General features: G+C 43.1%; 1 protein-coding gene across 1 annotated transcript; it reads right to left on the bottom strand.

Moving 5' to 3' along the window:
- Positions 1 to 855: 855 nt before the first annotated feature.
- LOC115177255 (glycoprotein endo-alpha-1,2-mannosidase-like protein) lies at positions 856 to 27,089 on the bottom strand. Its single transcript, XM_029737865.1, has 4 exons — positions 26,327 to 27,089; positions 22,444 to 22,553; positions 6,568 to 6,644; positions 856 to 2,802 (listed from the first exon to the last, which is right to left on the bottom strand). The coding sequence occupies exons 1-4, from the start codon at positions 26,820 to 26,822 to the stop codon at positions 2,166 to 2,168; spliced, it is 1,320 nt and encodes a 439-aa protein (XP_029593725.1). The 5' UTR covers positions 26,823 to 27,089; the 3' UTR covers positions 856 to 2,165.
- Positions 27,090 to 27,740: the final 651 nt, after the last annotated feature.

Below are 27,740 nucleotides of genomic sequence, written 5' to 3' on the forward strand. Positions count from 1 at the left end.
TGGTCTTTTGACCAATCAGATGAGCTGTGAAAAGATCTGATGTGATTGGGCAGACCAATTGGTGGTAAAAACAATATTAGAGTTGGGCTGCTTGTGTAAACGGAGCCTGTTAGCCGTGATCTAGTGTATTATTGCTTGACGGTTATGAGTACCTGATTAATGGTTTGTTTAATGGACCAATGAGAGTATGTTGTTGAGAATAAATAGCATGCATTATGCTGATCCTGATGGCTTGTGTTGGATTTCTCTCCTCGCCTGTAGTACTGGCTTAATGTCAGTGTGGTGGATGAACTACTGCAGAAGCTCCCGTCAACAGAACACTCTCAATTGCTTTCTTTTTTTTTTGGTAAGTGTCTTCTCACATGTTGGGAATGTAGATGGTTAGTAATCAGCAATGCATATACATTCAGGTAGCCTAGAGGTTAAGAGCGTTGGGCCAGTAATCCGAGAGGTCGCTGTTTTGAAAACCCTGAGCCGGCAAGGTGGAAAAATCAGCTGTTCTGCCCATGAGCAAGGCAGTTAGTTCCCAAAATCTACTGCTCGCCGGGCGCCGTTGATGTCGATTAAGGCAGCCCCCCGGTACACCTCTGCTTCAGAGGGGTTGGGTTAAATGTGGAAGACTAAATTTGGTTGAATGCATTTAGTTGTGCAACTGAGTAGGTGTCCCCTTTTCCCTTCCCCTACTAGTTTCTGCTAGTTAGTGAATGACGAACAGTGGCTGCATGGACTGCCAAGCTGGATCAGATGACTCACGTTAATGAGCAATGGCTCACACAACACTGCAGCTGTAAGTTGTTTTTTTTGCCTCATAGAATGGATAGTCTTTGTTTTAAAGATAAGTCAGAAGGCACATCCTTTTATTCCTAAAATGTCTGTTTTAATTTTAGTAATGGACAGCAAGATTTCAGTAAGCCTAGGTACAAATAGGTCATACACACTGCATTTATCACTCATGTTCCAGTACCCAGCCTGACCTGACTATACATTTACATTGCCTGCACATAAGAGTGACAGTTTATTTCTATAAAATGTCTAATTATTTTAACGGGCGACGTCCCAACTGTAATGTTGAATGAATCTGAAAAACTTATTTTGAACAGATTACATTTATTAAAACTGGTGATTGTGCTCGACTTAAATTATGAAATTGTTGAATGTAGTTTCTCTCTGGTGGTAGTTGTTTTCTGTCTTCAGATGAACGTAAACTGCTGTGGACATGGCGTTTCCTCTTGGCTGAATTGGTCTGGCTGCAATCACATGCTCCGATACCCCAAAATCTCTGTGAAACCACTTAGACTCTCCCTAGTGCACTGACATTAAACAATTTGGTGGTCAACCATGCCGTTTTCCCTTACGCTTATGTTTATATCAGTACCTAAGTTGCTTTAGGTACCGATCTAGGATCAGCTCCCCCAATCTAAACCTTAGCCATTAGTGGGGGAAATGTGAAACTGACCCAAGATCAGCGTCTAGGGGGCAGCTTCACCCTACATCTTTGAGCGCCACATCCTTGTTCAGCCACACAGGAAATACCCCTTTACTTGGCACCGAGCACACTTGATTTGAGTGAAGAGAAAAGACTACTTAATGGAGAGGAAAAAAATAATCGTCCAGTTCCACTAGCCCTCTCTCTCTCCTGTCCTTTATTCTCTCATACTTTCCAACAAAGAGATGGCTTGGGGATGAAAGTCAAATCCTAGAAATGTCACCCGGTCTATTTTATTGGAATTATCATTTTAAAACTTAAAAGGATTGTGCAGAAAGAAAAGTCATGCCAGGGTGCATTGTATCAAACAGATGGTTACATTGGGCAGTGGGTTGTCAAAGTAGGACAGAGTGTACAGTATATTAGACTATTGATGTGTCCATCCATGCTTGTAGCAGGGATGGGGTTTGTCTGGAGGTTATCAGGAGACCGAATCCAGGGCAGAGATATGGCAAGCAGGATGGGGAGCTTATTGTTGCACATAAGTGTCAACTGTAGAATATCCCAAATGTACCACAAAATGCAATTTTTCGCTACCAAAAAAGTTAAATCAAGAGGATTTCTCCCTGTTCTCTTTTTTTTTCGCCAGTCCAATTCCCACGCACTTGTCTCTCACACATTCATAAACCTCTACAGTCACTCATGCTTTTTCTCTCTCTTTCACACACACAGTGCCAGCTCACATGAGCCATGTCTCTTTCTCCTTGTTGAACTGCTCTGCCCACCTCCTGGTGAGCTCCAGGTAGTGCTCAGGTTGGTGCGGCTGGTAATCCAAATACAACCTGGTCACCGTCTTTTTTGGCACAGCCCTCTCGATCTGTGTGCCCTCGTGCCACTCGTTGAACGACGTTATAGTGACGATCTCGGGCCTCACGTTCAGCGCCGCCTGCAAGGCCGTCTCGTAGTAGCGGCCGTTGACGCGGTTGCGTGTGTTGTGGTTGTTCCACGGTCTGACCGCTGTATCGATGTAGCCCGGCCCGGCGCTAGGTATAAATAACAGGTTGTTACCGTCGCAGAACGCCTTGACCGCGATCCAGTTCTGGTGAGACGAACCAAAAGAAAACCCGTTGGAGGCGAAGTACGTGTACATGCCATCGAAACCCCCGGCAAGGATGTCGTGCTTGTGGCGCTCCTCCACAATGAGGGCGATGAAGACACTGTCATACGGCGTGCCGCGCAGGCTGTGGGAGCCCGTGGGGTGGAGCAGGTCGGACCAGTTCTCGGGCGGCGTCAGATACGAGTCATAAATGTAGAACAGAGGCAGAATATTCCCCGTGCTGGAGGTGAACTTGTAGAAGGCTCCGTGGTCCCCGTACCTTCAAACACAAATAAATGGACAGGAGATTATTGGTACAGATTTCAATATTTGCATGGAAAAAATTACCTAGAAGTATCCTAATAAGATAGGAAGCACATTCTAGATGTATATACATGTAATCTAGCATTCAGGAGAAGGCAGATGGAGCACGCCCCCATCCACATCGATGGGTCCGCATTGGAGAATGTTAAAAGCTTCAAGTTCCTCGGCATACACATCACTGTGTGGTGAAGGTGCAACGCCGTCTCTTCAACCTCGGGAGGCTGCATAAATTTGACTTCGCCCCAAAGACCCTCACAAACTTTTACAGATGGACAATTGAGAGCATCCTGTCAGGTTGTATCACCGCCTGGTACAACAACTGCACCGTCCACAGCCCAACGCATCACCGGAACCACACTGCCTGCCCTTCAGGACATCTACAGCACCCGGTGTCACAGGAAGGCCAAGAAGATCCTCAAGGACCTCAGCCACCGAGCCATACCCTGTTCACCCCACTAACATCCAGAAGGCGAGGTCAGTACAGGTCCATCAAAGTTGGGACCGAGAAGCTGTTTTTCAGTCTCTATCTCAAGATCATCAGACTGTTAAATAGCCATCACTAGCTGGACTCCACCCAGTACCCTGCCCTGAACTTAGTCACTGTCACTAGCAAACGGAACAAAACGGGCATAAACATACCTGAATTTGTCCAATGGAAATTCTTGTTTGCAACTGTTAAACTAATGATTACAAACTATATCAGCTAGATGGAGGCAAGAGTGTGCAAGGCGGTCACTTTGATTACAAATTTGTCTCTCAACCTGTGTGCACCTACGTTGTAAAGTTTCATTCAAAAGCTAGGTTGTCTCAACCTCATGATCTGTATAGGGAAAATTGTCATGTAGTAGCCTAAACCTAACACTGTTACATTGAACTGGGTGAATGGAATATGAATGAGAGTCATGCAATAACATGTAACAGAAATAAGGCCATGCTAGTGAAAAAATGGGATTTAAAGGCGTCACTGGTCTATACATCCCATCGTGTGTGTGTGTGTGTGTACAGTGGAAGTCAGAAGTTTACATACACTTAGGTTGGAGTCATTAAAACTCGTTTTTCAACCACTCCACAAATTTCTTGTTAACAAACTATAGTTTTGGCAAGTCGGTTAGGACATCTACTTTGTGCATGACACAAGTCATTTTTCCAACAATTGTTTACAGACAGATTATTTCACTTATAATTCACTGTATCACAATTCCAGTGGGTCAGAAGTTTACATACACTAAGTTAACTGTGCCTTTAAACAGCTTGGAAGCACGGGGTGGCAGCATCATGTTGTGGGGGTACTTTGCTGCAGGAGGGACTGGTGCACTTCACAAAATATATGGCATCATGAGAAAGGAAAATTAAAGCAACATCTCAAGACATCAGTCAGGAAGTTAAAGCTTGGTCAAAAATGGGACTTCCAAATGGACAATGAGAGGAGTGGCCATCACAAGTGGCCATCACAAAGCCCTGACCTCAATCCTGTAGAAAATGTGTGGGCAAAACTGAAAAAGCATATGCGAGCAAGGAGGCCTACAAACCTGACTCAGTTGCACCAGCTCTGTCAGGAGGATTGGGCCAAATTTCACCCAAGTTATTGTGGGAAGCTTGTGGAAGGCTACCTGAAAGGTTTGACCCAAGTTAAACAATTTAAAGGCAATGCTACCAAATACTAATTGAGTGTATGTAAACTTCTGACCCACTGGTAATGTGATGAAAGAAATAAAAGCTGAAATAAATCCTTCTCTCTACTATTATTCTGACATTTCACATTCTTAAAATAAAGCGGTGATCCTAACTGACCTTAGACAGGGAATTTGTACTATCATTAAATGTCAGGAATTGTGAAAAACTGAGTTAAATGTATTTGGCTAAGGTGTATATAAACTTCTGACTTCAACTGTATTTGTATATATAACTCAGCAAAAAAAGAAATGTCCCTTTTTCAGGACCCTGTCTTTCAAAGATAATTTGTAAAAATCCAAATAACTTCGCAGATCTTCATTGTAAACGGTTTAAACACTGTTTCCCATGCTTGTTCAATGAACCATAAACAATTAATGAACATGCACCTGTGGAACGGTCGTTAAGACACTAACAGCTTACAGACGGTAGGCAATTAAGGTCACAGTTATGAAAACTTAGGACACTAAAGAGGCCTTCCTACTGACTCTGAAAATCGGCAAAAGAAACATGCCCATGGTCCCTGCTCATCTGCGTGAACCTGCCTTAGGCATGCTGCAAGGAGGCATGAGGACTGCAGATGTGGCCAGGGCAATAAATTGCAATGTCCGTACTGTGAGACGCCTAAGACAGAGCTACAGGGAGACAGGACGGACAGCTGATCATCCTCGCAGTGGCACACCACGGGTAAGAACACCTGCACAGGATCGGTACATCCAAACATCACACCTGTGGGACAGGTACAGGATGGCAACAACAACTGCCCAAGTTACACCAGGAACGCACCATTAGTGCTCAGACTGTCTGCGATAGGCTGAGAGAGGCTGGACTGAGGGCTTGTAGGCCTGTTGTCTGGTGAGGACCTGCCTTACATCACCGGCAACAACGTTGCCTATTGGCACAAACCCACCATCGCTGGACCAGACAGGACTGGAAAAAAGTGCTCTTCACTGACGAGTCGCGGTTTTGTTTCACCAGGGGTGATGGTCGGATTCGCGTTTATCGTTGAAGGAATGTGCGTTACACCGAGGCCTGTACTCTGGAACGGGATCGAGGTGGAGGGTTCGTCATGGTCTAGGGCGGTGTGTCATAGCATCATCGGACTGAGCTTGTTGTCATTGCAGGCAATCTCAACGCTGTGCGTTACCAGGAAGACATCCTCCTCACTCATGTGGTACCCTTCCTGCAGGCTCATCCTGACATGACCCTCCAGCATGACAATGCCACCAGCCATACTGCTCCTTCTGTGTGTGATTTCCTGCAAGACAGGAATGTCAGTGTTCTGCCATGGCCAGCGACGAGCCCGGATCTCAATCCCATTGAGCACGTCTGGAACCTGTTGGATCGGAGGGTGAGGGCTAGGGCCATTCCCCCCAGAAATGTCTGGGAACTTGCAGGTGCCTTGGTGGAAGAGTGGGGTAACATCTCACAGCAAGAACTGGCAAATCTGGTGCAGTCCACGAAGAGGAGATGCACTGCAGTACTTAATGCAGCTGGTGGCCACACCAGATACTGTTTTTGTTCAGGGACACATTATTCCATTTCTGTTAGTCACATGTCTGTGGAACTTGTTCAGTTTGTCTCAGTTGTTGAATCTTGTTATGTTCATACAAATATTTACACATGTTAAGTTTGCTGAAAATAAATGCAGTTGACAGTGAGAGGATGTTTCTTTTTTTGCTGAGTATATGTGTGTGTGTGTGTGTGTGTGCGTGCATATATATATATATATATATTACACACACACTCTGACATTGCTCGTCCTAATTTTTCTATATTTCTTAATTCCATTCTTTTACTTTTAGATATGTGTGTATTTTTAGATATTACTGCACTGTTGGAGCTAGGAACACAAGCATTTTGCCACACCCGCAATAACATCTGCTAAACGTGTGTAAATAACCAATAGAATTTGATTTGAAGTGAACTGTGTCTCAGTCCTTTAAAAGGGTCTATGTTGTCTGAAAACTACTGTATCAACAGGAAAGTTCAAGGTTTTACTTTGTGTCCACTTCAGTTTAAAGTTATTCTAAACAAAGGCAACACCTACCTGTCAATGATATACTTGATATTGTCATGGACACTGTGGTCGCTCCGCCCTCTGTAAGGCTGGAGGTGAAATGCAACCTGGGAAGAAAATGAAAAACATCTTAGTCCACAGCTTTCCATTCATTGCATTGTTGTCACATATTTGTAAGTGTGTCTATGCAGCCAACCCAACCATCTAAGGTGATGAGTTTGTATTGACTCAAACTCTAGAGAATATTCACATTTGGAAAGGTGACAGGAGCTGGGCTGTGTTCAGCTGCCCCTTGGGTCTAATTGAGAGCTATTCGAAGCCTAAGGATGCAGGAGGAGCATGACAGCCATTATTATGCCGCCATTATAATAAGCAGTTGTTACAACAACAAGAAAATAGCTTCAATTGTTGTGTCCAAATACTGGTGGAGTCAACTAATAACATAATCTGACCAGAGAGGTCCAGGACCTGAAGAACAGTTTGTAGTTCTCCCAGCGTCTGCTCGGTGAGATTAAACAGGAAAACGTCAAGATGACAACAATCTGTAAGCATTTGAGAGAGGACATTAGTTCTGTATGTGAATCCGTGATAACGATGACGGAGAAATCAGATTATCTCGAAGGACAGTCGAGGCGGACCAACATTGTTGTAGATGGAATTGCGGAATCTCCACATGACCTGGACGGAGTCTGGGGACAAAGTGAGGGAAATGATCAAGGAGAAACTGAAGATGGACCACAGGAAGATTGAGTTGGAGCACGCCAACAGGACTGGAAAACCCACCACCAGCCCAGGTGCCAGGCACAGGCCGATAGTCGTCAAGTTTCTGAGGTTCAAGGACATGGTAGCGGTTCTGGAAAGAGCCATGAACTTGAGAGGAATGTACATCTTCCGTAATGAGGACTATCGTGAAACTGTGCACCTGAAGAGAAAATGACTTATCCCGGCCATGAAAGCTGCCAGAGCTGCCAGACTGCCAGACATGCTTCCATCCAATACGACAGGCTCATTGTCCACCCTCCCTCCCAAAAGCCTGAAAGGGATGAGTGAGCCAAGCCTATGGATTTGTAGCTTCAACCCCACAGCACACACACAAACACACTTACACACACCAACTGATTAATGGACTGCTAAGTGTATGTTTTTTTCTTTCTTTGTTTGTTCTTTTCCATATTGTGTCTATCTCTGAGAAAGAAAAGGGCTGAAAATAGCCCATATTAATATATGTAGGCTTAGAAATATGGTTCATGAAATCAATAACTTGCTAACATCATATAATGTTCATATATTAGCCAATTCTGAGACTCAGATAATTCCTTTGATGATACAGCACTAGCCGCAGTACAAGGATATAACATCTATCGAAGAGACAGGAATGCTTATGGGGGAGGTGTTGCTATATACAGTAGCAGTCAAAAGTTTGGACACAGGGTTTTTCTTTATTTTTATTATTGCCGAATAAAGGTGAAGACATCAAAACTATGAAATGACATGTGGCATCATGTAGTAACCAAAAAAGTGTTAAACAAATCAAATATATTTTTGATTCTTCAAAGTAGCCACCTTGATGACAGCTTTGCACACTCTTGGCATTCTCACAACCAGCTTCATGAGGTAGTCTCCTGGAATGCTTTTCCAACAGTCTTGAATGACTTCCCACGTATGCTGAGCACTTGTTGGCTGCTTTTCTTTCACTCTGCGGACAAACTCAACCCAAACCATCTCAATTGGATTGAGGTCGGGTGATTGTGGAGGCCAGGTCATCTGATGTAGCATTCCATCACTCTCCTTCTTGGTCAAATAGCCCTTACTCAGCCTGATAGTTCCACTAAGCACAAACCAGATGGGATGTCGTATCTGTGCAGAATGCTGTGGTAGCCATGCTGGTTAAGTTTGCCTTGAATTCTAAATAAATCACTGACAGTGTCACCAGCAAAGCACCATCACACCTCCTCCTCCATGCTTCACGGTGGGAACCACACATGCGGAGATCATCCATTCTCACAAAGACATGGCGGTTGGAACCAAAAATCTCACATTTGGACTCCTCAGACCAAAGGACAGATTTCCACCGGTCTAATGTCCATTGCTCATGTTTCTTGGCCCAAGCAAGTCTCTTCTTCTTATTGGTGTCCTTTAGTAGTGGTTTCTTTGCAGCAATTCGACCATGAAGGCCTGGTTCATGCAGTCTCCTCTGAACAGTTGATATTGAGATGTGTCTGTTTACTTGAACTCTGTGAAACATTTATTTTGGCTGCAATCTGAGGTGCAATTAATTTCCGATTTCTGAGGCTGGTAACTCTAATGAACTTATCCTCTGCAGCAGAAGAAACTCTGAGTCTTCCTTTCCTGTGGCGGTCCTCATGAGAGCCAGTTTCATCATAGCGCTTGATGGTTTTTGCGACTGCACTTGAAGAAACATTCAAAGTTCTTGATGTTTTCCAGATTGACTGACCTTCATGTCTTAAAGTAATGATGGACTGTCGTTTATCTTTGCTTATTTGAGCTGTTCTTGCAATAATATGGACTTGGTCTTTTACCAAAGAGGGCTATCTTCAAGACAAAGGAGATGATTGTGGACTACAGGATAAAGAGGACCGTGCATACCCCCATTCTCATTGACGGGGCTGTAGCGGAGCAGGATGAGAGCTTCAAGTTCCTTGTTGTCCACATCACCAACAAACCAACATGGTCCATGCACACCAAGACAGTCGTGAAGAGGGCACAACAAAACCTATTCCCCCTCAGGAGACTTGGATTTGGCATGGGTCCTCAGATCCTCAAAAGGTTCCTCAGCTTCACCATTGAGAGCATCCTGACTGGTTGCACCACTGCCTGGTATGGCAACTGCTCGGCCTCCGACCGCAAGGCACTACAGAGGGTAGTGCGTATGGCCCAGTACATCACTGGGGCAAAGCTTTCTGCCATCCAGGACCTCTATACCAGGCGTGTCAGAGGAAGGCCCTAAAAATTGTCAAAGACTCCAGCCACACTAGTCATAGACTGTTCTCTATGCTACCGCACGGCAAGCGATACCAGAGCACCAAGTCTAGGTCCAAGAGGCTTCTAAACAGCTTCTACCCCCAAGCCATCAGACTCCTTAAAATCAAATCAAATGCCTACCCAGACTATTTGCATTGCACCCCCCCCCCCCCCCCCCCCCCCCCCCCCCCAACTGCCACACTTTAATAACTCTACCTACATGTGCATATTACCTCGACTAACCGGTGCCCCCGCACATTGACTCTGTACAGGTACACCCCTATATATATAGTCTCGCTATTGTTATTTTACTGCTGCTCTTTAATTACTTCTTACTTTTATTTCTTATTCCTATTTGTACTGCATTGTTGGTTAGGGGCTCGTAAGTAAGCATTTCACTGTAAGGTCTACACCTGTTGTATTCAGCGCATGGGGCTAATAAAATTCGATTTTATTCTGTATACCACCCCTACCTTGTCACAACACAACTGATTGGCTCAAACGCATGAAGAAGGAAAATTCCATAAATTATATTTTAACAAGGCACACCCGTTAATTGAAATGGATTCCAGGTGACTACCTCATGAAGCTGGTTGAGAGAATGCCAAGAGTATGCAAAGCCATCATCAAGGCAAATGGTGGCTACTTTGAAGAATTTCAAATATAAAATATATTTTCATTTGTTTTACACTTTTTTGCTTACTAGATAATTCCATGTGTTATTTCATAGTTTTGATGTCTTCACTATTATTCTACAATGTAGAAAATAGTAAAAATAAATAAAAACCCTGGAATGAGTAGGTGTTTCCAAACTTTTGATGGGTACTGTATATTCAGAGCCATATCCCAGTAATGCTTAGAGAAGATCTCATGTCAAGTGTTATTGAAGTAGTGTGGCTACAGGTTCACCTGCCTCATCTAAAGCCTATTATTTTGATGTGTTGCTATAAGCCACCAAGTGCTAACAGTATCTAAATAATGTGTGTGAAATGCTTGATAGTGTATTTGATGTAAACAGAGAGGTCTACTTTCTTTGGAACTTGAATATTGACTGGTTTTCATCAAGCTGTCCGCTCAAGAGGAAGCTTCTCGCTGTAACCAGTGCCTGTAATCTGGTTCAGGTTATTAATCAATTTACCAGGGTGTTTACAAACACTACAGGAACAAGATCATCCACATGTATTGATGAAATGTTTACTCATACTGTAGAACTCTTCTCTAAAGCTGTATCCGTACCCAATGGATGCAGTGATCACAATATAGTGGCTATATCTAGGAGAACCAAGGTTTCAAAAGCTGGGCCTAAAATATTGTATAAGAGATCATACAAAAGTTTTTGCTGTGACTCTTATGTGGATGATGTAAAGATATTTGTTTGTCTGAACATGTTAATAAGGAGCATCCAGATGCTGCACTTGATGAATATATGAAACTGCTTCTTCCAATTATTGATAAACATGCACCTGTTAAGAAACTGACTGTTAGAACTGTTAAGGCTCCATGGATTGATGAGGAAATTAAAAACTGTATGGATGAAAGAGATGGGGCAAAAGGAGTGGCTAATAAGTCTGGCAGCACATCTGACTGGCTAACTTACTGCAATTTGAAAAATTATGTGACTAAACTTAACAAAAAGAAGAAGAAACTATTATGAAGCCAAGATCGATGATATAAAAAAAACTTTGGCGTACATTAAATTAAATTATTGTCAGAAAGACAAATTCAACTCCATCTTTCATTGAAGCAGATGGCTTATTCATCACAAAACCATTGATGTTGCCAATTATTTTCATGATTACTTAATTGGCAAATGGCCAAACTTAAGCAGGATATGTCAACAACGAACAGTGAGCCATCGTATTCATGCATAAAAAAACGAATAATGAAAGAAAAGCATTGAAAGTTTGAATTGTGTATAGTTCGTGTGTGACAGGTGGAAACATTGTTTGCGCTGAATAATGACAAACCTCTTGGCATTGACAATTTAGATTTGAAGGCTACTGAAGATGGTAGCTGACTCTATGGCCACTGCTATCTGTCATATCTTTATTCTGAGTCTAGAGGAAGGTGTTTGTCCTCAGGCTTGGAGGGAAGAGAAAGTTATTCCACTACCCAAGAGTGGTAAAGCAGCCTTTACTGGTTCTAAAAATTGTGTTGGACCAAATGCAATTCCATTTCTTTGTAAACAAATTGACAACAGACTTTCAGTATGCTTATAGAGATAGGCACTCAACATGTACTGCACTGACGCAAATGACTAATGATTGGTTGAATGAAATGGATAATAAGAAGATTGTGGGAGCTGTACTGTTAGATTTCAGTGAAGCCTTTGATATTATTGACCATAACCTGTTGTTGAGAGAACTTTTTTATGTTTTATGGCTTTTCAACCTCTGCCATATTGTGAATTCAGAACCATCTATCTAATGAAACTCAGAGGCTTTTCTTAAATAGAAGCTTCTCTAGCTTCTCTAATGTACGGTGTGGTGTACCGCAGGGCAGTTCTCTTGGCCCCCTACTTTTTTATATTATTACCAATGACATGCCACTGACATTAAACAAAGCCTGTGTGTCCATGTATGCTGATGATTCAACCATATACATGTCAGCAACCACAGCTAATGAAGTCACTGAAACCCTTAACAAGGAGTTGCAGTCGGTTTTGGAATGGGTGGCCAGTAATAAACGGGTCCTGAATATCTCTAAAACTAAGAGCATTGTATTTAGTACAAATCATTCCCTAAGCTCTAGACCTAAGCTGAATCTGGTAATGAATGCTGTGGCTGTTTGACACATTGAGGAGACTAAATTACTTGGTGTTACTTAAGATTACAAACTGTCATGGTCAAAACATATAGGTTCAATGGTTGTAAAGATGGGGAGAGGTCTGTCTGTGGTAAAGAGATGTTCTTCTTTTTTGACACCACACTCCACAAAGCAAGTCCTGCAGGCTCTAGTTTTGTCTTATCTTGATTATTGTCCAGCCATGTGGTCAAGTGCTGCTAAGAAAGACCTAGTTAAGCTGCAGCTGGTCCAGAACAGAGCGGCACGTCTTGCTCTTCATTGTAATCAGAGGGCAAATATAAATACTATGCATGCCAGTCTCTCTTGGCTAAGAGTTGAGGAGAGACTGACTGCATCACGTCTTGTTTTTATAAGAAACATTAATGTGTTGAAAATTCTAAATTGTTTGCATAGTCAACTCACGCACAGCTCTGACACACACACACTTACCCCACCAGACATGCCACCAGGGTTTTTTTTCACAATCCTCAAATCCAGAACAAATTCATGAAAGTGTACAATATTATATAGAGCCATTATTGCATGGCACTCCCTTCATCTCATATTGCTAAAATGAACAGCAAACCTTGTTTCAAAAAACAGATAAAGCAACACCCCACACCACGTCTCTCTCCTATTGGACCTAGATATTTTCTGTGTATGTATTGATACTGTATGTAGGCTATGTGACATTTTTAAATGCATGTAGTTCTGTCCTTGAGCTGTTCTTGTCTATTAATGTTCTATATTATCTCCTGTTTCATGTTCTCCAAGCAAGGTACTTGGAGTCAAACAGTCAGGCCTGGATGAGATCTTTAAGGTCAGGGCCCTCCGTAAGGCTCACAAAATAATTTTAGACCCAAGCCACCCCCTGTACTCAGACTTTGAACTACTCCCCTCTGGGCGCAGGTATAGGGCACCCCTCAGCAGGAAAAACAGAACTAGACAATAATTTGTGCCAGGTGTGATATCCCTCCTAAATAGCTTGGGCTAATGTTCCTATCAACTCCGTAAGGCCAGCAGGCTAGTCTTTTTTTTAATGTTTTATTTCTTTATTTATTATAATTATTATAATACATTTTTTTATTGGTATGTAACTGTTATGAAAGTTGTATTGTCAATTTTGTTTTGTATTTTAATGCCACTTTAAATGTGTTCATGACACTGCAACAAAATTTCCCAGTGCGGACAATAAAGTCTGTAAGTAAGTAAGTGTTGACCCCAGTAAGAGTAGCTGCGGATTTCGCAACAGTCAAATTTCTCGGCCAACAGAAGTGGATGAAGTGGGTGCCCAGAAATGTCTTCATAAGAGACAATAAAAGCACACAGTGGTGGTGTTAATATGTTGTACAACCTTTACAGACTGTGTTATAGGATTGTCTCAGACGATGACTGTTTCAGAACTGGTGTTGTGCCATGACAAATAACCTGACACATCTATCCCAAGTTCATTTGTCATCCTCTAAAGCCCAGTAAATCATAGTTCTATTCCAGCTGACTATTCCTCAATGAGGAACAGAGTGGCTGAACACAATATGGATCAGCTACGAAACAAATACAAAAATGTTTAACTTGAATTTTTAAGAGTAAGCGTGGAGAATTTCACTACTTTGAATTATATATGATCGAAGTGGACCACTTTTCTTCTCCCACAACTGGTTCCCCAGGGACCCAGCAGGAAGGAAACTGGATGGATAGAGCCATAAGCAGAATGGAAGCAGCAACACCTCGCCAGTTTGCTAACATAAGTCTGCTGCTTTTGTTGTAGATCCATCATTCCCACCTGATGCTCGATTAAATTCCTGTCTGAGCTCTGCCTCGCCACTACCTGGTTCTGTCTGCCAGATACAGTAGCACTACACTATAAAATACTTTCTTGTCATTATGGGGTTAGCTAATGTTTACCATGGGCTGTGGAGAATAAAGTGCAAAACATGTAGGTTTAGCATGTTGTGCATTTTTCATGACTGGGAATTGTCTTTTATGCTATAAAAATACTTTTCATGATGCGGTTAGGATACCATTCACTATGGAGAATAAAGTGCTAAACATTTTACACGTTGTTAGGCTATGCATGTTTTGTATTTTTCATGACTGGGAATTGCCTTTGTCTTATTATGGAGAGGGACTGTAGCCAAGTATAGTGCATTAGATTGGGATAGGTTGGAGTAGAGGGTATGGCAGTATTGAAATGAAAGTGAGTAGCTACTGGGTCTTCCTAGCTAGTTGCCGTGGTGATGTAATTTGGTGACACCAAGGGCTCAAAGTGTCACCATGACATTGGGACAGAAGTGCGCTAATGGATAGGAGTGGTGCTGGCTAGGGATGGGAGGCAAGGCGGTTTTAAACTGTTGTCCTGTATAGTTAAATGTGGTCATGGGGAGAAAATCGTTGTTGTCGCTAATGGTGGCAGCTAAGTGCTTCAGTGTCGGATGAAAATATATTTTAATTTGGAGCACCCGTGGCAGGGTAGCTCACTATGGTTGTGTAGGCCACTCGTCTGAAATCAGTGTCGAAGGGCGATAAATGCAGGAACAACTCTCCGTAATCTGATTAATGTCTCGAGGCAAGGTATCATTAGAGGGAAAGTTACAACTCTTTCTGTGCTAATAACTTAGATTGAAAGCTGAGTGACTCGGCCGGGAAAAAAAGTCATTATAGTTTTTAAAGCCTGCCGTTTCACTGACTGTCTAATTATTTCTCCCTAAGAAAAAGAGCTGTCACCATCTCAACTCCGCTCACCACAGATGACTCCTGCTTCTGGAATAGCCCGCTCATTTTCCACCCGAGACACATAAGGCCATTACACAGCAGCAATTTAGATGGAAATGAGAGACCCAAGCAAACCAAGAGCATTTCTCACAGACAGACCCAGCCCTATCACCATCACCAGAGCATAGAATTGGCTGAATCGAGTACAATACAACGTAATGCACTGTAACAGGCCCTTAGGAGGGGATTTCAACCATCCGTTAAACTACCCAGACAGCATTTCAAAAGAGTCAACACCATACAGTATTGAACGTATCATGAGATGTTGCCGCTTCGTACTTCCAAGAACGTTTTCGGTTATATTAGTTCGATTTCAGTAGGGTTCTACACGCTATGGTTGTCAACTTCTCATCAACATCAAAGTCTTGCAGGCACACTAACCATGCACCCCAAATGGCATCCTAGTCCCTATGTAGTGCACTACTTTTGACCAGGGCCCATCATAATTGGTGCACTATGAATGGAATAGGGTGCCATTTGGGATGCAGACAAAGTCTTGGGAGATGGAAGCTGCATGCTGTGCTGGGCATCTGGAGATGGGGAAGTGTGCCTGACAGCATGGCCTGCCCACAGATGGGCATCTCTGCACTGCTGCTGTGCAACATGCCCTACTTTTCTGCCCCTTGGGATCCGGATTGTTCAGGGAGGAAAACTGAGTCATGGGACCGTCACCCCCGCATATCCCCCCCCCCCCCCAGAGCCCACACACAGCCCCTCAAGGTCCAAAGGAGAGTTTCAGCCTGAGCTACTCTCCAAGCAAGCAGTGTGACCATGATTGTTCAGCTCAGTGGAGCTCTGAAGCCTTCAACCGCAAGAGGATCTGCTCTTAAACTCCAACCCTACATACATAATACAAAAGCTGTGTGGGTGCCCAGACTTGATTTAGGGGCTTTTTCTAATACTATTCTTATAGAAACAAAACAGTCTGTTTTCTGCAGTGTCATCTAGTGTAAGGTCCCAGATTTAGGAGTCTAAGTCAGTGCCATTGTAGTATTGCCTGGCTACCCAGACTCCTCGCTCCGGCCAAATGCTATGCCACAGAGGTTAGTTTCTTTTCCGCAATGAGTCTGGATCTGAGTACCTCCTCAACCCTTCACCGAATGTGAACACTCTGGCCTTCTGATTGGTCCAGAAACTGATGGGTTGGGCCAGAGCCAGAACACACGTGGGTTTGATACTCTGATTGGTTTGAGACAATCCAATTCCTGATGACCCTACATCCATGTTAGACTAGTCTAGACTTGTTCTGGCCTGTGTTTCTAAGGCTTTTTCAGACTGAAGATTCAGCATGACTGTCTCGGGACTGTCTGCTGTTATTCAGACCACGTCACACACAGAGCTCCCTTAGATTGCTCTGTCAAGCAGCAAGTTATGAAGGCTCTGTAGCCTCCGCTCATTGTGATCACCTCAGGTCAGACTGTAAAGAGAAGTTCCGTCACGACAGATCTGACAGGAGAGGGACGACAAGACTGATAAACAGAGAGACGGACTGACTGAGCAGGTACCGTGTCAGACGTTCACCTGCAACAGTGACAAACACTTCACGCTGGTGGCCCCTAAAGACTTTCTCTTCTAGTCTCTTTCTTTGACAACATTGTTTGTGTCCATGAAATATAACCTAATTTATCTTTCATGTACCGCATTCACATTTCCTTTGAAGAGGCTACACACATTGGGACCTCAAATTATTGCTCACTTTTGCCCCTAAGGATCCCTCAGAAGGAGTACATTAGAATGTATATGCAAGTCAAAGAGCCCCATGATGAAGTGAAATGCATGGTGGGGTGCTGCCACTGAGTATAAAGGGCCGAATCCTAACTTGAAATCCATACGCTTACATGTTTTTGCATAAGTCATGCATTGATAACAATGGGACAAGTTATGCCCATGGATCTTATGTTAGGGCTCAACCCAGAGCGATAATGCATTATACTGCTAATACCCCGTCTTACATATTGGTGTGAAAGAGGAGGCACAATTATACCTTGTAATCTGCCTTGTCTTTGCAGAAAATTCCAGGAAGATTGTAATGCAAGAGGGCCTCTTTTACATTAGAAAAAATAATATTAATTGCGTCGTAGCTCAAAATTATTAGAGACCCAAGTCTTATTTTTCTACGGTCAGCAGTTTGTGAAGATTTTGCACTAAAGGCACTCCAACAATAGATGTCCTTATGTGCAGTGGGAGTGGGAGAATGTGGTCAGGAGCAAGTGGGCACTTGAACAGGATACTGCTGCAGAGTACCACTCTAAATGTTCTATAACAAGGTTATTAAAGGGTCAATCTCAGATTGGTACATCAATTTTTGGACTTTTAAAATAAAAATACAATACTTTGACCAAAAGTATGTGGACACCTGCTCGTCGAACATCTCATTCCAAGATCATGGGCATTAATATGGAGTTGGTCCCCTTTTTGCTCCTATAACAGCCTCCACTCCTCTGGGAAGGCTTTCAACTAGATGATGGAACATTGCTGCGGGGTCTTGCTGCCATTCAGCCGCAAGACCATTAGTGAGGTCGGGCACCGATGTTGGGCGATTAGGCCTGGCTTGCAGTCAGTGTTCCAATTCATCCCAAAGGTGTTCGATGGGGTTGAGGTCAGGGCTCTGTCCAGGCCAGTCAAGTTATTCCACACCGATCTTGACAAACCATGTATGGACCTCACGTTGTGCACGGGGGCATTGTCATGCTGAAACAGCAAAGGGCCTTCCCCACCTGTTGCCACAAAGTTGGAAGCACAGAATCATCTAGAATATCATTGTATGCTGTAGCATTAAGATTTCCCTTCACTGGAACTAAGGGGCCTAGCCCGAACCATGAAAAATAGCCCCAGACCATTATTCCTCCACCACCAAACTTTACAGTTGGCACTATGCATTGGGGCAGGTAGCGTTCTCCTGGCATCCATTACATGAAGCTCCAGACAAACAGTTATTGTGCTGATGTTGCTTCCTGAGGCAGTTTGGAGCTCGATAGTGAGTGTTGCAACTGAGGACAGACTATTTTTACACGCTACGTCCTTCAGCACTATGCGGTCCCATTCTGTGAGCTTGTGTGACCTATCACTTCACAATAACAGCACTTACAGTTGAATGGGGCAGCTCTAGGAGGGCAGAAATTTGACGAACTAACTTATTGGAAAGGTGGCACCCTAGTCACTGAGCTCTTCAGTACGGGCCATTCTACTGCCAATGTTTGTCTATGGAGATTGCATGGCTGTGTGCTCGATGTTATCCATCTGTCAGCAAAGGGTGTGGCTGAAATTGCCAAATCCACTAATTTGAAGGGGTGTCCACATACAGTGTATATAGTGTATATAGGCCCCATCCCTTAGCTGTTTACAAAATAGTGGCAGAGACCACTTGGTTGTTGTTTGTTAAAGTTATCTTTCCCTACGTTGGCTTTATTTCTTTACTGCTCTCTTGTATCAGTAAAACTGCAATATTGTTGTGGAAAAAATATAGCCAATTCTGAATCCTCCGGAATGAACTATTAGTTTGATTACTTATGCTTATAAGAACTGAGGTCGGGGAGTTTGATATAGTTTAGTTGAACTTTACTTAGAGTACGTTGGCATTACATATTTATTCACAAGGCTTCCTAGCACAACTATCGGTTGCGTGTAAAACATGGAATTGGAATCTTTCTGTACAAATACAGTCGTGGCCAAAAGTTTTGAGAATGACACAAATATTAATTTTCACAAAGTTTGCTGCTTCAGTGTCTTTAGATATTTTTGTCAGATGTTACTATGGAATACTGAAGTATGATTACAAACATTTCATAAGTGTCAAAGGCTTTTATTGACAATTACATGAAGTTGATGCAGAGTCAATATTTGCAGTGTTGACCCTTCTTTTTCAAGACCTCTGCAATCCACCCTGGCATGCTGTCAATTAACTTCTGGGCCACATCCTGACTGATGGCAGCCCATTCTTGCATAACCAATGCTTGGAGTTTGTCAGAATTTGTGAGTATTTGTTTGTCCACCTGCCTCTTGAGGATTGACCACAAGTTCTCAATGGGATTAAGGTCTGGGGGGTTTCCTGGCCATGGACCCAAAATATCGATGTTTTGTTCCCCGAGTCACTTAGTTATCACTTTTGCCTTATGACAAGGTGCTCCATCATGCTGGAAAAGGCATTGTTCGTCATCAAACTGTTCCTGGAAGGTTGGGAGAAGTTGCCCTCGGAGGATGTGTTGGTACCATTCTTTATTCATGGCTGTATTCTTAGGCAAAATTGTGAGTGAGCCCACTCCCTTGGCTGAGAAGCAACCCCACACATTAATGGTCTCAGGATGCTTTACTGTTGGCATGACACAGGACTGATGGTAGCGCTCACCTTGTCTTCTCCAGACAAGCTTTTTTCCGGATGCCCCAAACAATCGAAAAGGGGATTCATCAGAAAAAATGACATTACCCCAGTCCTCAGCAGTCCAATCCCTGTACCTTTTGCAGAATATCAGTCTGTCCCTGATGTTTTTCCTGGAGAGAAGTGGCTTCTTTGCTGCCCTTCTTGACACCAGGCCATCCTCCAAAAGTCTTCGCCTCACTGTGTGTGCAGATGCACTCACACCTGCCTGCTGCCATTCCTGAGCAAGCTCTGTACTGGTCCCGCAGCTGAATCAACTTTAGGAGACGGTCTTGGCGCTTTCTGGACTTTCTTGGGCGCCCTGAAGCCTTCTTCACAACAATTGAACCGCTCTCCTTGAAGTTCTTGATGATCCGATCAATGGTTGATTTAGGTGCAATCTTACTGGCAGCAATATCCTTGCCTGTGAAGCCCTTTTTGTGCAAAGCAATGATGACGGCACGTGTTTCCTTGCAGGTAACCATGGTTGACAAAGGAAGAACAATGATTCCAAGCACCACCCTCCTTTTGAAGCTTCCAGTCTGTTTTTTCGACCTCAATCAGCATGACAGAGTGATCTCCAGCTTTGTCCTCGTCAACACTCACCTGTGTTAACGAGAGAGTCACTAACATGATGTCAGCTGGTCCTTTTGTGGCAGGGCTGAAATGCAGTGGAAATGTTTTTTGGGGATTCAGTTAATTTGCATGGCAAAGAGGGACTTTGCAATTAATTGCAGTTCATCTGATCACTCTTCAACATTCTGGAGTATATACAAATTGCCATCATACAAACTGAGGCTGCAGACTTTGTGAAAATGTATATTTGTGTCATTCTCAAAACTTTTGGCCACGACTGTACACGGACTGGATTGCGGAATAACGTTCACAACATTACATGTACAACAGACATTTATTTTCTGTACTTGTGCTCTTATAAATATTAATTTTGAATATCGGCCTGCATTATTTGCATGGTTTTATGTAGCAGAGATTCTCATGCAAACACAAAAACAAATCCGCTCTCAATTGTCTTTAAATGCGACCGTGTGTTGAGCAAACAGCGTGTGTATTATCGATGCAACGCGGCTGGAGAAAGGGACTCTAGCTCAAGCCTGTCTCTCTTGTCACACTGCACTCAGTCCGCATTCATTCACACAGGCACGAGGCTCGCAATGCCCCTGTGCTGTCTTTAAAGGCCCAATGCAGTCAAAAATTTGATTTTCTGTGTTTTATATATATTTCAATACTATATGGTTGGAATAATATTATGACATTTTGAAAATCATGATAATGCCATTTTAGTGTAAGACCTGTTTGAAAAGACCGCCTGAAATTTCAGCCTGTTGCAGTAGGATGGAATTTTGGCCTGCCTGGTGACATCACCAGGCTCCCGAGTGGCGCAGCGGTCTAAGGCACTGCATCTCAGTGGTAGAGGTGTCACTACAGACCTTGGTTCGATTCCAGGCTGTATCACAACCAGTCGTGATTGTGAGTCCCATAGGGCGGCGCACAATTGGCCCAGTGCTCTCCGGGTTAGGGTTTGGCCGGGGTAGGCCGTCATTGTAAATAAGAATTGGTTCTTAACTGACTTGCCTAGTTAAATAAATGTTAAATAAAAAATAAATAAATAATCACCATGTGGCAAATTACTTAATAGACCAATAAGAACGAGTTCCAAACCTTTGCCAATAACAAGTAGTTTATGGTTTCCCCCTCCCTACCACTCCTAGACAGTCCTAGCAATATTCTTGCTTGAGAAATTGCTTTTTGCTAAGAAGCTATTTTTGTTTATTTTTGACCATTTTAATTGAAAACAATCACAGTACGTTGATTTTATTGAAATAAAAACAGCTGCAATGGATCTTTCAAACAAACACACACACAAATGCAAGTCATCCTGCCGCACAGCTGTCTACTGACACACAGATACCCAGAAGTGTCCTGCCCCTAGTGCCCCCTCAGATTTGTCCTGTTTTTTATTTTTCAGATCTTAAATGAAATACTCTAATTAATTTTTAAGCCCACGCTTTATCGTAATTATTTATAAAAAAGGATCTGTCAGCGGTATTTTGCGGAGGGGCCACACACATAAAGAGGTATGCTTAGAAAACCCATGGAGTAAAATATACATTGCTTTTACATAGAATTAGGCATAATGAATATTGCTCTAGATTGCAGGAAAATGCTGTTTCAGGTGTTTGAGAAATTCACCCCTGGATATACCACCCAAAGTTCTATATACCAAAATTCAGCATGCGTAATGTACACCACTTAAAATGCCTTAAAGCGTCTTAGGCACATTCTCACAGACTTCCAACCACTCAGGGTGAATGGATACACATCACTTAAACGGCTGTGTGGCTGTTTTTATATATCGGTTATGTCATCCAAGATGCTACCGGATCAAGCCAGTACAGCTCACTTGAAGTATCTTTTTTCCTTTGAACATCTTGAATAGCTACTACGTCTCTGCTGCATCTAATGTGCATCTACCATCTGATGTTACACGTCTCGAATTACGAAGAAGGGGCCCTCTAAAAGTTTCATGAGCTTCAATGCAGTCCGTGACAGCAGGCAGAGGGGACTCGACGTGTCGACGTTGATGCAGTCGTTATCTCTGGGATCGCATTTTCCGACCTAATTGGCAATAGGTCATGTAGTTCCCTGATGTGTTTCCCTGCTCATCCAGTCCCATAAACAACAGTTCCCGCCGGCAGCTTTATTATGTCCCCTCTGCTCTTAGTTAGAGATGTGCTCATCCTCCTTCCCCTCGGCCTACTCAAAGTCATGTCACACTTGGTTATCAACTTTTTTGAAGTAATGGTACACTATTGTGTATTATAATACTATTGTACAGTATTAGGATATGTTTACCAGTTGGTTGTGTAACTTTGTTCTTTGGAAGATTCCTTACCAAAACACACATTCTTATTCAGAGCTCATGAATCCCAAAAACTGATTCCAAAGCAAAGCGTCTGTCTGTCTCTCTTTCTCTCTGTCTGTCTGTTCCTTACCTTGAGGTTGTGTCTGTGAGCAGCGTCCAGGATGGCCGGCACCAGGTCCTCTGTGGGCTCCCCGTTGTCATCGGCCAGGCCCGGAGGATACCAGGACAGCACCAGCACCCCTAGACCACACGGGACAAGTCTCTCTAAGTCTCCACACAGGACCTTTCAGGTTGGCTATACCCCACACAGAAATATAATTACTAGAATGGGGAAATAAAATGACTAGAAAGGGAAAAGCCCCTCAGAGCATGGCAATTTTACAATACACCCAATATGGCTGCTGGTCCACCTATCACAGAACATTGACTTCAATGGGATTGACCATTCTAGTCATTATATTTCAATTACCACACATCTCTGATACCCAATCCTGAACCTCATGATGTCCCTGTTACACCATTTGAAGTCGTATTGGTCAGTGTGACGTTGACATTGATACATGTGATAGCTGCCTACATCCCCTAAGGGTTCTGGATTGGCTTGAAGGACTTATTGATGTGATCGCTGCCAGTTGTAGGCCTACAATAGGATCTCTATGGGCCAACATCCCTCAAGACTTCAATGACTAACTTCAATGTATATAGTCTACATATTCTGCCAGATGTACAGTTGAAGTCGGAAGTTTACATACACTCAATTAGTATTTGGTAGCATTGCCTTTAAATTGTTTAACTTGGGTCAAACATTTCGGGTAGTCTTCCACAAGCTTCCCACAATAAGTTGGGTGAATTTTGGCCCATTCCTCCTGACAGAGCTGGTGTAACTGAGTCAGGTTTGTAGGCCTCCTTGCTCGCAAACACGCTTTTTCAGTTCTGCCCACAAATTTTCTATAGGACTGAGGTCAGGGCTTTGTGATGGCCACTCCAATACCTTGACTTTGTTGTCCTTAAGCCATTTTTCCACAACTTTGGAAGTATGCTTGGGGTCATTGTCCATTTGGAAGACCTATTTGCGACCAAGCTTTAACTTCTGACTGATGTCTTGAGATGTTGCTTCAATATATCCACATCATTTTCCCTCCTCATGATGCCATCTATTTTGTGAAGTGCACCAGTCCCTCCTGCAGCAAAGCCCCCCCCACAACATGATGCTGCCACCCCCGTGCTTCACGGTTGGGATGGTGTTCTTCGGCTTGCAAGCCTCCCCTTTTTTCCTCCAAACATAATGATGGTCATTATGGCCAAACAGTTCTATTTTTGTTTCATCAGATCAGAGGACATTTCTCCAAAAAGTACGATCTTTGTCCCCATGTGCAGTTGCAAACCGTAGTCTGGCTTTTTTATTGCGGTGTTTGAGCAGTGGCTTCTTCCTTGCTGAGCGGCCTTTCAGGTTATGTCAATATAGGACTCTTTTTACTGTGGATATAGATACTTTTGTACCTGTTTCCTCCAGCATCTTCACAAGGTCCTTTGCTGTTGTTCTGGGATTGATTTGCACTTTTCACACCAAAGTGTGTTCATCTCTAGGAGACAGAACGCGTCTCCTTCCTGAGCGGTATGATGGCTGCGTGGTCCCATGGTGTTTATACTTGTGTACTATTGTTTGTACAGATGAACGTGGTACCTTCAGGCATTTGGAAATTGCTCCCAAGGATGAACCAGACTTGTGGAGGTCTACAATTTTTTTTCTGAGGTCTTGGCTGATTTCTTTTGATTTTCCTCATAATGTCAAGCAAAGAGGCACTGAGTTTGAAGGTAGGCCTTGAAATACATCCACAGGTACCTCTCCAATTGACTCAAATTATGAAAATTAGCCTATTAGAAGCTTCTAAAGCCATGACATCATTTTCTGGAATTTTCCAAGCTGTTTATAGGCACAGTCAACTTAGTGTATGTAAACTTCTGACCCACTGGAATTGTGATACAGTGAATTATGAGTGAAATAATCTGTAAACAATTGTTGGAAAAATTACTTGTGTCATGCACAAAGTAATGTCCTAGCCGACTTGCCAAAACTATCATTTGTTAACAAGAAATTTGTGGAGTGGTTGAAAAACGAGTTTTAATAATGACTCCAACCTAAGTGTATGTAAACTTCCGACTTAAACTGTATACTGTTATGGCTCATTTGGCATTCATTGCTCGTGCTCTCTGTCTCCTTTATTCCAACAGGCAACCATTCTACTGTAGCTTTATCCAACATAAGTGATGCCTCATATCTGAGTGATGAACTATGCCTCCCTACATGCAGTTCATCTTTATGCACTCTGTTTTAATCGTAAGAGCGAGTATCTTTCAGTACACACATAAGGTGACAGCTCATAAATGTATATGTTGCAGCCAGAGGAATTGTTTCCCACACGCTCATAGAGGGGAATATCAAAAACTATTTCTGTCAAGTAGCCAGCAAGGCAGGCATGTCCACTTTGGTCACAAGCTGTGTGGAATATTTGATTGCAATTTCTAAAAAGCCATTGTCACATGTATTAAAAAGTTATGTCCGCACTATTCATTTTATTATGGGCTCCTCGCGAAGTGGAATCAGTCACCGCTGCAAGCAGGACATTATTTGGAATTTTTTATGGGTCTTTGTGCCAGTGGCTTTAATTAAATTGACTCCTTTTAACTAAGCACATTCAGTTGGCCTTTCTGTGTTCCATCTGTCACAGTGTTCGGTTTAAGGGGAAGGGAGGGGAAAGAAAGGGGAAGGGACGATCATTTTCCGGATGGTGTACAATAACCAGTTCAGCCGAAGGCAGACAACATTAGCATGGCTCGATTGTCTGTCCCATCAGTCGTTTTCACACCCAACTCCAAGGCATCATCACTCCCATTTTGGTCAATACAAGTAGCTTACATTTTTCGTTGAAAACATAGGCTCCTTATTTCAGACAATGTACATGCCACTTCCGGTTATGGTTTTCAGTGCTGACCTTTGCAGTGGACTGTCATGGCCACTTACTGATAAGACTTACGTGCTCCTTCCACTGACTGATGGATTTTCAATAACTTTTTAGAGTCAAAAGGGGACTTCCTATTCGCGCGGCCTGACGTTCATCTGTTTGTATGTTCGATCTCATTGAAATACAGATAAGCAGTAAACACATATTATTCAAGTGTTCAATTGTTCACATTCAAGATTGCTTGGAAGTGGATGTCAAAATTAACACCGTTCTAAAACTACTGTGAGAAAAGGCTGCTGGTGGGTTTAGGTGAGCATGCGGAGCTGTCCACTACATGAGTGCTGAAATAAACCGGCAAAGCGCAAGAGAAGTGAATACAATGAATTGTGCGGCCATAACTTTTTAATACACGCGACCATGGCTTTTTAGATATTGTAATCCAATATTCCACACAGCTTGTGACCAAAGTGGACATGGCTTGATCAATTAGCTGCATGCATACTGTGTGTGCCAGTGGCCTGCTGTGCTGGCTGCTTGACAAAAAAACGTTTTTGACATTCCCCTCTATCAGGTTGTGGACAATAATATCTCTGGCTGCAACATACATGTATGAGCTGTCACTTCATGCGTGTACTGGAAGATACGCACTATTACGATTAAAACCGAGTGTCTAAAGATTCACTGCATGTAGGAAGGCATATTTCATCACTCAGAAATAAGGCATCACTTATTCTGTCTAATGATATAGTAGAATGGTTGTCTGTTGGAATAAGGGAGACAGACAACACGAGCAATATGCAACACAAGCAATGGGTTCAAATGAGCCAAAACAGTATACACCTGGCAGAATATATAGCCTATATGCATCAAAGTTAGTAATTCAAGTCGTTGGCCCATATATATATCCTATTGTAGCTGTGCTCAAAGTTGAACAAAATGTTACAACTTTAAAGTTAACTGGACAGGCACTGCAGCAACAAAACTAATACGAATGTTAAAACTTGTTTGTACGTTTCAGTATAGAATAACCACTGCACCTTTGCACTCTACCTGCAGCAGCCGCTCCAATCTGCTCCATGTGTGACTCCAATACATCGGGATCTCTCGAGCTGTACGGACCGAGATCGGGGTAGAAACTGGAGCCGATGTCCTCCGGTGGCATATGTCTCCCTTTCGGGTAGCTGGCGGCGATTTTGGGGTCCCAATGTGGCACGAGGACATGGTCCCAGTGCATGTATTTCCCATCCATCGACGGGTTCCCGTACCACACGCTGTAAAATATGTGGACGTCGTAAAATATGGTTCCTTCAGGTCCCGAGTTTGATAAAACTACTTTGGCGCGCACCTGCCCCGGGGAGGAGACGACGTCTTGGGACACCGAGCGCCGGTCCATCCTTCCTCCAATCATCGGCATAAGGTCCAACCCCGGGGCCAGGTCTGAGAACCCATCGCTGGGCTTCAGAGTTCTCAAACCCATCATGGTTCCAAAAACGAAGAGTGTAAATAAAAACAGAGCTATGCACGCTTTCTTCCGCAGCCTGGCCATTGCGGATAGATTGTCTCTCAGATGTGATTCCTGCTGGAGTGAACCGGGGCTTCGTGGTCGGCTGAAGTCAGCGATGTGGATAAGACTTGCTTTTCTCCTAACGTCGTATAGCCTATAGGCAGTATACTATAACAGTTAGCCTATCTTACAAGTTCACCACCCACACTCTAGAAAAGTATACAATGCAGGCCTTCATATAGACTATTCATAAATGCAGTCGCTGTCGGAACGCAGAAAATGTACAACTTTATGATTAATAGCCTAATAACTATTAGCCTACATGATTGCGGACGAAGCCTAATGGTCGCGTTGCATGACGCAGTGGAATCTGGCATTGCATTTAGATCTCAGTGATGTGAAATTATTTGTCCCTTTATCAGGTTCTCAAGCGGAGTTAACTTGCTCAATTCAACCAGTTAACAGAATATCGTTGTCTTAAGGAGACCACTTTACCTTGTTGTAGTGGAGAATGTGAAATAAGGATACATGACACATTTTGATTAGTTTCCCCCAATTGCAATGGTGAAGGCTATATCACCATCTGATTATATGAGCTCTTGGAGAAAATTTGCACATTTCGAGTTAAGAATAGCCTCCATGTCAAGTGATCAAATCTCTCTGATATCTTTCTATCGTCTATAGGCTACAGTTAGATGTCGGCTCCTGATGGTAGAATTGTAATCACTCTGTTACACTATTTCGCTTTTCGCTGCTACGCTATTTCGCTGCTTGGCTCGATGTATCTCCTACCTAATGCTTTACATTAGGCTCGGAAGTAAACCCACGTTGTGACAGCAATGAAAACGTTCTAAATTCAATGCAACAAGATCCTGGACGTGCACACTCCGTGGTCGCTGTCCATGGTAGCAATTCGCCATCAGCGATGGCTGCTTTTTACCGTCCATGTTTTGCTACATG

This window comes from Salmo trutta, chromosome 37 (assembly GCF_901001165.1).
Source record: "Salmo trutta chromosome 37, fSalTru1.1, whole genome shotgun sequence".
Lineage (NCBI taxonomy): Eukaryota > Metazoa > Chordata > Actinopteri > Salmoniformes > Salmonidae > Salmo > Salmo trutta.